General features: G+C 34.8%; 1 protein-coding gene across 1 annotated transcript; it reads left to right on the forward strand.

Annotated features, from left to right (window-relative positions):
• The first annotated feature begins 580 nt into the window (after positions 1 to 580).
• LOC116006915 (PHD finger protein ALFIN-LIKE 6) lies at positions 581 to 10,536 on the forward strand. The gene is made up of 5 exons (XM_031247431.1): positions 581 to 1,004; positions 1,196 to 1,228; positions 7,189 to 7,417; positions 9,816 to 9,936; positions 10,002 to 10,536. Exons 1-5 carry the CDS (start codon positions 908 to 910, stop codon positions 10,275 to 10,277), a joined length of 756 nt encoding a protein of 251 aa, XP_031103291.1. The 5' UTR covers positions 581 to 907; the 3' UTR covers positions 10,278 to 10,536.
• Positions 10,537 to 10,776: the final 240 nt, after the last annotated feature.

Below are 10,776 nucleotides of genomic sequence, written 5' to 3' on the forward strand. Positions count from 1 at the left end.
AATATCCACAAAATTTCTAAGAGATCAAGGCATTGCCTATCCTAACCCAAAACAATCCAACCATTGTTGAGGTAAAAATTATATGGTGAATCTTGCAATTTAGGCCTTGGCACCGCACAGGAGGCAGAAGCTTGGGGTCTCCTAAAGGACGTTCTATTGGCGAATTCTCTTTGTTTGAGGAAGATTTTAATTGAATGTGATTCAAGTACCATAGTCGAAGCCCTCTAGAGCGACTCACTGCATAACAGTGTAGTTGGTAATATACTTAGAGCCTGCAGAAAGGAACTACAACAAATCGTGGACTGTCAGGTTTCACTAGTCGCGAGAGAACAAAATGGCTTGGCGGATGTAATTGCGGCAATGTCCAGAGCCACTCCTAAAGGTTTTCGAATTCTTAATGATCTCCCTTATGAAGTTGTTAATGCCTTCAAGAATGACAGAGATTGTGTCCCTGCATGGCGCCATGGCTCCAATACAATCTAGTTTTGTATAGTTTAATTTTCGAGTTTCTCCTTCCAATAGATAAAAAAAAAAATAATGTCATAATCTATAAATGTTCATTTATGAAGAAAAAAGTAAAAAGGATAAGCTGACCTTCCCAAAAAGGGCAGCAATATATACTCCGTACTAGTGCCCTCTTCCCTTTAGCTTCCCGCTGTTTCCTCTCCTCTTGTCTCTCTCTTCAATCCCAACTTCCCTCTCCTCTCAATTTCTGCTCCTTTACTATACAAATTTTATATTTGTATTTATTATTATGTGCGTTTTGTGTTCTAGCCCAGGTAAAAGAAGAAAACCCTAGCTCTGGAAAACCCTAACTTTCTTTTTTTGGGACCCAAAGTTGCAATTTTTGAGGTTTAATTTGGGGGTTTGGCTCACCTTTTGTCGAATTGTCAAATTCTCGGGGGATATGGAAGGAATTCCCCAGCCGATATCCAGGACTGTGGAGGATGTGTTCAACGATTTCAAAGGCCGTAGGGCTGGCTTAGTTAAAGCGCTCACTACTGGTTCGTTTTATTTTCTATCATTTCTTGCCTTTTTTCGGATTATACTGTGTTTTAATGGTATAATATAAGTGTAATAAGAACGTATTTGTTTGTTGGTGAAGGTGTTTGCGTGCTTCTATGGGTACTTGGATTTTTATTTATTTATTTATTTATTTATTGTTGGTTTTGCTGATTTTGTTTCCTTTTTGCAGATGTTGAAAAGTTCTATCAGCAGTGTGATCCTGGTGAGTTTTCATTTTTTATTTTTTTATTTTAATTTTTACTATTCTTTTCATTGTATTAGATTTAATATGACTGGTGCTTTTAATTTTAGAGACTTGTGATTGTTTTTTTGTTCACACTAAACTGAAATATATAGTCTTTTGCATTTCACGCGATGCAACTTTAGTGTCTGAATACTTGATGGTGTGGACTTTTGGGGTGCATTGTGCTTTCTATTGTTGATGTTTCTTTTTTTTTTTTTTTTTCTTTTTTTATAAATGCTACTTTATTATCTTGCTTTTGTAGAATTTCTCACCAAGAATAATTATTTGGCTGACTGATGGTACTTCAAATTAAGTGGTTGAAGAAGAATCTTAGGAGTTCTAAGCAAAACAGTTGAAATAAGTAATTGTTTTATCCATTTCCTATCTACTGGCTTATTTGCTTCCATGCTGTATTCTGGATAGTCTTGTTAGCTTTTGGCATCTGTTATTGGAGTCCTGTTGGTTACTATTTGTTTACCTGATTTTAGCATGCCTACTTGTGATATTGAATAAGAGGACTTATCTCTTATACAGTTATACATGCATTTAGTTTAGTTGAAATATGAACTACTTGCTATGGAGGAAAACGATGTTCATTATGCTATCTCTATTAGCCCATTTTAGCTTTATGAAAAGATGGTGCACAATTCAAGTTGTCTGTGTTATTTACCTGTCAAAGAAAATTCAGGTTGTTCGTATTTATTTATATTGAAAGATCTTTAGTTGGACTTATATTGTTATACCAACTGGTGTTACTCCTAGAAAGGCATGCCTGTTTAAACATTTGAAATTTGATTCACTTCAATTCTAAGGTCTTAATGGTGTTCCCCAACTTATGTTTAGTACAGCCGGTACTTAATCAATTGAGCAATTTAGAGCTAAACTTGATTGTCTTTATTTGAAGTATAATGATGCTTTTTGCTTCTTTCCATGCTTAGTTGAGCAAGTTGGTGGTGACTTGGTAGTGGACTAGTGGCTGGGTTAGTTTTGTTTGATGGGCTATGAAATAGTATTATGGTCTTTTGATAATGGTATTCAAAGAATTTAGGTGGGTGTTGGTATAATGGAAAGTGAATCACTTTTCATGGAGTTAAATTGGATGGAAAGTGATTCACACATTTGATATACTGTAATTTTTTCTCTGGAAAGTAACCTCATTCTAGAATCACTTTCCATTATTTTGGTAGAAAGTGATTCCTTTGGAGGGAGAGGAGAGGGGGTGAGATTCTATCTTTCCATTCACCAAAGAAAATTTTGATCCCCTCAAGCCTTAGTAAAGTAGAATTGTAGAAGAAAAAGCTAACGCCATTTGAAAAATTAATTTCCTTCATCACCATAGGTCAGCTCTCCTCTCTCCTTATATGTGCATTGTGTGATGGGCATTGAGTATATGTATCAATGATACATGCTGGGAAGTCTTATTTTATTATATTACATAGTTTAGATATTAATAAATTACTACATAGTTATTTATTAGAAACTAATAAATACGGAGTAGTTATTTAGAAATTACTAAATAGTTATTTAACATATTACTCTTAGTCTTCGAAGTAGTTTAGGTAGTTTAATTATTTAGAAACTACCAAATAATTATTCTTAGTTTAGAAACCTTTGTAATCAACCCTATAAAAGAGTGTTATTTGGAATAATAGAACAAGTAGAAATTTAATCCCAAAAAAGGGTCTAAGGGAGTTTTGGGTCTCAAATAAACCCAGTATTTTCTTCTCTTCCTTTTCCAACTATTATTCTCTATTCATTTTTCCTTATGTTTTCTTGCCCATGACGGGAGAACATAACATTGGTTCCATTGCCGGCATCATGGGCATCACTCAGTCGGAGTTTGAAGCTCTCGCAGAAATAGCAACTGTGTTGAAACGCTTAGACAAAGATTTACGCTGACTTGCCGATGACCTGAAGACTGGCTTCCGCCGATTCTCTCCGAAATTCAACAAACAGAGGTTGATGCTACTTCACTTTTGACTCATCAACAATCATTGTTGACCACCCACATGTGGAGATAACGCGGATGCAAGCCAACATTTCAGCCTATTAGCCTCATGTTGATTCAACACAAATGGTTTTTGACTCTTTTGAAATTGAGGTTGTACACTTTCCAAAAACCGTACTATGTGTGGGAGGGTTATTTCATCACTCTTCAACCCCATCTCATTTAAGGGTTGTGTCGTATAGTATTGGTCAGTCTTCATCTTTGGTGTCTCCCTCATTATCCAATGTTGCTGTTCCAACTAACTCCTTCAAAGGATGTCCAAGTTTGGGGTCATCCTCACCATTGTTTGCTCCTCCATGGATCCGAAGTATGTCACTTGAGGATTTTCCATTTACACTTCTTTTGCGGAGGCCATTTGATCGTGGGAAGTGTTGTCTACATGCTGACGAGGTTATCAAGCTTGAGGTCTAAGAGGGGAGTAATGATACATGCTGGGAAGTCTTATTTTATTATATTACATAGTTTAGATATTAATAAATTACTAAATAGTTATTTAGAAACTAATAAATAGTTATTTAGAAATTACTAAATAGTTATTTAACTTATTACTCTTAGCTTTCGAATTAGTTTAGGTAGATTAATTATTTAGAAACTACCAAATAATTATTCTTAGTTTAGGAACCTTTGTAATCAACCCTATAAAAAGGAGTGTTATTTGGAATAATAGAAGAAGCAGAAATTTAATTCCAAAAAAGGGTCTAAGGGACTTTTGGGTCTCAAGCAAATCCAGTATTTTCATTTTTCCTTATGTTTTTTTGCCCATGACAGGAGAACATAACAATCAATGTATGGACTTGTGTAATTTATGGAATTCATGAAACAAGTTGCCAAACTTCAAAATTTTAATTAATTTGACAACAATTTTGTAGTATCAGTGGAGTATTCATAATACACTTCATTTTCATGTAGATTTGTTGAAACGAACCTTCAAATGGATTAATTGATACAAAATTAAGCAATTTTGGATATGAATTAACTCTCACGAGCACATATTTGCATTATTAGCTTTAGCACAATAAATTCCTTTCGAATCTTGCATTATTAGCTTTAGCACAATAAATGACAAATGCAAGCATGCAATCATGGTTCAACGCCCATTTCTTCCTCTTCTCCATATTGCTCAATGACGCATTGTTCATCATCTTCAAATTCCATTTCATTCATTTCCTAACTTTTGGCTTTCGATTCAAAATTATCTTCATCAAGATCTCTCAATCTACAACTTCTTGAGGGCCTAATGCTTCATCCACTCCCACAACATCACTAATAACTTGCCAATCCAATTCCGACTCAAGTTCATCATTCTCAACATTATCTACAATCCAATCTCTTGCTATGCTTGCATCACTAGCAAGCAACCTTTCAATACTTTTGTCCTTTTTGTGCTTGTTTATCAAATTGGCATTAGATTGCACGAAAACTAGATTATTGAGACAGTTTGATTTAAGCCTATTTCTCTTCTTTGTATGTATCTACAATACAAAACATGAAAATATTCAAAATTTCTATGGTATCAAGTATCAACAAATTAACATAAAAAAGTATCGAAATAATTAATAATTAGTAAAAAACAAGTTGTAAAAGTGTAAAGCAATATTTCACTTAATATCTTATTTTGCATGTCTATATTATTGAAGAATAGAGTATCTCCAAAATCAATAACTCCAATGCGTACAACTTCATTGAAATGAAGTTGAGGATCCTTATAATGGTAATAAGGATTCAACAAATATGCCATCAAATTAAGTGGAATTTCTAACCTATCTTTCATTTTTGCCTCAATAATTTCTATGATTGGCTCATAGTTCCTTGGGACATCGGCCAAGGTAGGCTTGATTTCTTCTTTTGCTCGCATAAGCTCACCATATACAAACCTCATTAATGGCTTCTTATCACAATTAACAATTCGGAGCGCTCTCACCAACGGTGCAAAAACCTTCAAACAAGCCATCACACCTTGCCAAAATCTCATAGTCAACCCGGCTGAGTAGGCAGTAGGCTACTTTCCCTTTGGCTTTCTTGGAAAATTTGCGTTCATCCCATTCATTGCTAGTAAACATAGCCCTTAATTCAGCCTTTTTCTTGGCTAAACTTTGTAAAGTAAGGAATGAAGAAGCAAATCTAGTCATGACGGGCATCACTGTGTCTCTCTCATTTAGGGATTTTTAAATTTGGTTTGTTTGGCTCAAAATTACATCGTATTGACGGGGAAAAAAAAAAACCTCAGGCGAGTTGGCCGCCCCAAGGCCTACTAGTCAGCCGGCTGCATAATGGGTGCCTAGGCATGAAATCCCATTGGCCTAGGGGTGCCTAGTGCCTAATTGGTGCCTAGGCCAATTTTTACAACATTGTGTATAACAACTAACAAGTTATATTTGCCCTCAAAGTTTTGCAGCTTTCTATTGTGTCTTGAATCTGTAGACATATTGATAGCAAGTTATATTTGACCATATAGTTGCTTAGTTCATTCATCTTACCTGCCTATGCTTAATTTTTAACTTCTTTGTAATGATTTTAATTTTCTATGTTATAGTTCACACAATGGAAGGATTTTTTTGAAGAGGAAATTACACTGCTTGTAGCTGCTTTTGCATTAATTATACAGATTTGTAATATACTAGTTATAGGGAATGTATTTGTAGAGGATATTATTGTACTTCCACTGGAAATAGAAATCGTTAGAGATAAAAGCCTAATACTTAAGAGAGACATGTCATTAGACAATTCTGTGTTAGAAGGATGGTTTTTGAATCTGATTCTGTATGGTGTATGCATTGGAAACACTAAGATGTATTGGCCAGCTTCTTACAAGGAAAATCATTAGGCAAAATGTTGATGTGGCCCAATACATTTAAACCTCAAATGCATGGACTATTTGGAGAGATAACTTGGCACAAGAAACGTGGAATCAGTGGTTAACTTCTACTTAACAAATTTTAAGTCACACTGATTTTATTACATTCTTGAGACTTGCTTTGATGAGTTGTGTTCCTTTGTACTGCACTAATGATTTGTTACAATGTGTAAGAATAAATGCTTTGTGACATTATGCGAGAATAAGTTCTATTTGTGACATTTTCAACTCTCCAATATCATGTACTTCAATAGGCTGAACAAAAGATATTTTATATTCTGTTATTTACTTAATTCATCAAAGTCCAATTAACTAAAAGTACATTTAGTTAAATTTAGCTAAGTTCAAAAAAAATAAAAGTACAGAAGAGTTTGTACATTAAAATAGTTTCTTTGTTAATACAATGTAAATTAAAATAAATACAGTTTCCTTGTTGAATGTCTTATTCATACATAAAGGGCAAGTTTTGAAATTAATGACAGTTCCCAAGAAAAAAACATACATACCAAACATGGCAATGTTATTTTCCCAGGATTTTAGCACTTCCCAAGGCATACAAAACTCATGCAGCAAATATACCATATAAAGATAATGCCTTTGTCATATATATTTTATGCACCAGCATGTTGAGATCAGATACAGGGAGCTTGATTTTTCTGGCCTCTTGCTAGGCTTTTCTTAGCATGAGTTGTTCTGAACTAATGCCAGTTGAATTGTTTACATCAAATGATGCCACAGATCCTACTTGTCTTGCAAAAAGGTTGTTTATGAGAGAGAATTGGTCTGTTACGGAGTACATATTGTTCTACTGGCCATTTAATTTTTTCCATCTAAAAAAAATTGTTTTCATTTGTTTTTCTGATTTGGAAGAGTAGCCGTAATAAAAAATTGGTGTCATATCTGATGGCTTTCTATTATTGTGCATTTGCTTTCCTATTTGCATTCTATCGAATTGTCTATTCAGTCAAAATATTTATTTACTCCCCTTGGTGAGGAGAGGAAATGCTTTTATGCACTGAAAAAGGGTATCTGTGCTTCAATGAAGAGATTCTGAACCATTTGATGTTTTCTGTGCAGAAAAGGAGAACTTGTGTCTATATGGGCTTCCGAATGAGACATGGGAAGTCAACCTCCCGGTGGAAGAGGTCCCTCCTGAACTTCCTGAGCCAGCATTGGGCATAAACTTTGCTAGGGATGGAATGCAAGACAAGGATTGGCTCTCACTTGTTGCTGTTCACAGTGATTCTTGGTTGCTTTCTGTTGCATTCTACTTTGGTGCACGCTTCGGGTTTGGCAAGAGTGAAAGGTAAATGCATTTATTTAGTTTCTATGCTTTTTTATTCTTCTATTTTTCTCTATCCCCGTGTCTTGTGTATGTAACAATGAATGCTATTTTGTCCTCATTTCATTTTCTCATAGTCCATGAGACCATGAATCCATTGGAAAATAATTGCTAGCGCTTTGAAAGATAATGTATATTCTGTGCATTTTTTCCTTACATTTTATGTCTGCAGATTGAGTTTTAAGAGTTTGTCATTCCCTTCATTAGAACAAAAAGATTCTTAATTTTTTCTCTTGTTCGTCCTCATCTTCTTGTCCTCTGGAAAAATAATGTTTTAAAATTAATTTTGGTGCCTATGCCCCTAAAACAAATTGTCATTTTGCCTACTTTGTATTTCATGCCCTACCTATTTGTTTTACTTGTCCTTCAAATTTGCTTGACTTCAAGAAATTTCATCCTTTTGAATGATCAGTTTTTTTGGTTAGTTCATGCATTGGTATCTGTTTGCAGCTACAAAAATGGCAGTTTTTTTTTAATCACTCTTTCCCTATCTATTTTGCAAGCTTTTATTTTTTTATTTGAGTTCTTTTTTTTTTTTTTTTTTTTTTTTTTACTTTTCTTTGCCTGAAATTGACTATGAAAGAACATAGCTACCAATTTCCTGAATTTGATAGTTATGAGGGGTGTTCATAGATCTGCTAAACTGCTCACATCCAATCTGCATCAATCAATAATGGATGGGATGTGGATCTGCTTAGTAGAAATCCACCACTAGCGGTTTGGATGCTCCCATCCAATACGCATCCATCCATAGTGGATGGGATGTGGGTTGATATGTGTCAGTACTTTGACTACGCGTCACAGGTCTGTGGTTAACAGATGAAGAGGGTTTACCTATGGAGGCTGATAACAGTGAGAGAGAGAGAGAGAAGTTGGTGGAAGAAACTTCCTTTTGATTTTATTCAATTCCAACTTGCCAAGACAATCTAATACTCTCCCTATATATAGGAGTTAAAAGCTTTAAGACATAAGGAAACAATATTCTAAAATATGCTTACCTAAAGTAAAATAGGCAACTACTAATAAACCTTTAAGACATAAGGAAACAATATTCTAAAATATGCTTACCTAAAGTAAAATAGGCAACTACTAATAAACTAGGAAATAAGATAACTAAGTATATTGGTAGCAGAATCTGTATTGCATCAGTTGTTATATATGTATTATAGCTCAATCCGTTGCTCACTAGCCCACTGCCTGAAGTCCAAATGTTCAATTGTAATTCATTAATTTATTTTAATTTTTATAACTTAGTAGACTTAGCCAGTTAGGGTTGCTTTTAAAAATTGAATATTTGTATTTTTAAAATTGGATATTTGGTGGTGGTGATGGTTGCTTTTTTGTTGTTATTGTTGTTTTTTTTTTTTTTTTTAATAAATTTTTTAATTTTTTAATGGGATGTTTGAAATTTGATTTTTGAATGCTTAAATAGTTGAATTACTATATTATCATTTAATTTATCTTTTAAAACTTAGAATCCATCGTCCCATCCGCATCTAATCCACCATTGGTGGATTGGATTGGATCCCCACACCCCTAGTGGATACGGAGGCTGGTGTGGATGGGAAATTCCAAATCTGCCTTTGGCTGGTTGGATTTAGATTCACCCCAAATACGTTCTGTTAGCTTATGATAACAAAATGTTGGAAAGGTGAAAACAGTACACCTTGCAAACAGTGACATTTTTTTCTTGAGTATTGTGTAATTCCTCTTAAAATTGCTTAGTTGAATCTTTACATATATAGGTGTCTGTGCGCGTATAATCTGTGGAGGGATAATATTAGATTTTTAGGTTTATGCTAATGCATAGTTGGTCTTTAAAAAATTTAGTTAGTGGGAAGCAAATCAGCTTAAGAGGAACCAGCTTTGGTGCAACCTTCTGTGAATCATATTCAACTACTTGAATGGGAATACATTTCTGCTCCATGTTAGATTTTCTTCTCTGAGCTTCTTGCCTTCTAGGACTTGAACCTTTTTTGATTGATGCTTGGAGTTTTGTTAATTCAAATGAGTTCAGTAGCCATAATGGATCCTGTATTGAGCTTCTTGTGATGATCTGGATTTTCCTTCTACCAGATTTTCGACCCCAACGGCACTTCGTTGTGAGCCACCATGCTTATATGTTGGTCTCTGTATTTGTCTTTGACTTATAAACAACGTTAACATCAATTGCCCAGATTGTTATGTTTTCCTAGATGCACTAGCATAATAAAAGTTTGGGCCTGACACAAAATTTGCAATAAAAGTGATTCTGAGCATATGTCCGTTTAAAATATTAACTTTTCCGCTACATTCTATCCTGAATTGTGTGTCTGTTGCTTTGGTACATTGGTCTGAAACTGTTTGGTAATTGTATATGCAGGAAGAGGCTTTTCCAAATGATAAATGAGCTACCGACAGTATTTGAAGTTGTAACAGGAGCGGCAAAGCAGGCTAGGGATGCTGATAACAATAGCAACAGGAAAAGTAAATCAAGTGGAAAGGTAATATTTTCTCAAAGTTGGTTCTCACATTTCTTCGTTAGAATCTCATGATTTTCTTCTCACAGTCCCGGCAGTCGGAGACCCACCACCACAAGGAAGCAAAGATGTCTCAGCCAAAAGAGGAGGACGAGAGCGGGGAAGAGGAAGAAGAAGAAGATGAACAAGGGGCAACGCTGTGCGGAGCTTGCGGTGACAATTACGCCAATGATGAATTCTGGATTTGCTGCGATGTGTGCGAGAGATGGTTCCATGGTAAATGCGTGAAGATTACTCCCGCAAAAGCGGAGCATATCAAGCAGTACAAGTGCCCTAGTTGCAGCAACAAGAGAGCTAGAGTTTAAACTCTGGAAATGGAGAGTTGAAGCTGTAGAACTTTCAGCATAACTTGACAAAGTAAAAACAAGTGAGGCTAAGTAAGTTAAAATGTATGTGCTGATTGGTTGTCAACTTTAGTTGCGTTTGCTTTTCACTTTGTCTAGACTAAGTTGAATAATCCTCTTAACTTTAATTTGTGGTTATCCCCGTGTGATTGAAAACGCCAGTCTTTCTTGAAATTTACTTTATTGTGGACCTTGCCTTAATTCCTTTTCTTTTCTTATATGTCTAAGGGAAGTTATATGCTATATGCTTATCTTTGCATCTTTTAGGAAACGATGTGTCAAGCAATATTATTATTTAATATTTACTCAAGCCTTATTATCACTTTTTGTAAGGAAAATGCTATTACCCCTAAAGTTTTCCGTAATATTTTTTCTTACAATGTGATTTATATTTATTGGGTCTCATGAATTGATTAACTATTGTCACATTACGAGGAGAAAGGAGAAAAATTTTGGCAGT

Source organism: Ipomoea triloba, chromosome 15, assembly GCF_003576645.1.
Source record: "Ipomoea triloba cultivar NCNSP0323 chromosome 15, ASM357664v1".
In the NCBI taxonomy this organism is placed as follows: Eukaryota; Viridiplantae; Streptophyta; class Magnoliopsida; order Solanales; family Convolvulaceae; genus Ipomoea; species Ipomoea triloba.

Coding starts and splice junctions, on each gene's coding strand:
- LOC116006915 (XM_031247431.1), top strand. CDS start 908: ATGGAAGGAATTCCCCAGCCGATATCCAGGACTGTGGAGGATGTGTTC. Junction 1,229..7,188: donor CTATCAGCAGTGTGATCCTG/GTGAGTTTTCAT, acceptor TTTTCTGTGCAG/AAAAGGAGAACTTGTGTCTA. Junction 9,937..10,001: donor AAAGTAAATCAAGTGGAAAG/GTAATATTTTCT, acceptor TTCTTCTCACAG/TCCCGGCAGTCGGAGACCCA.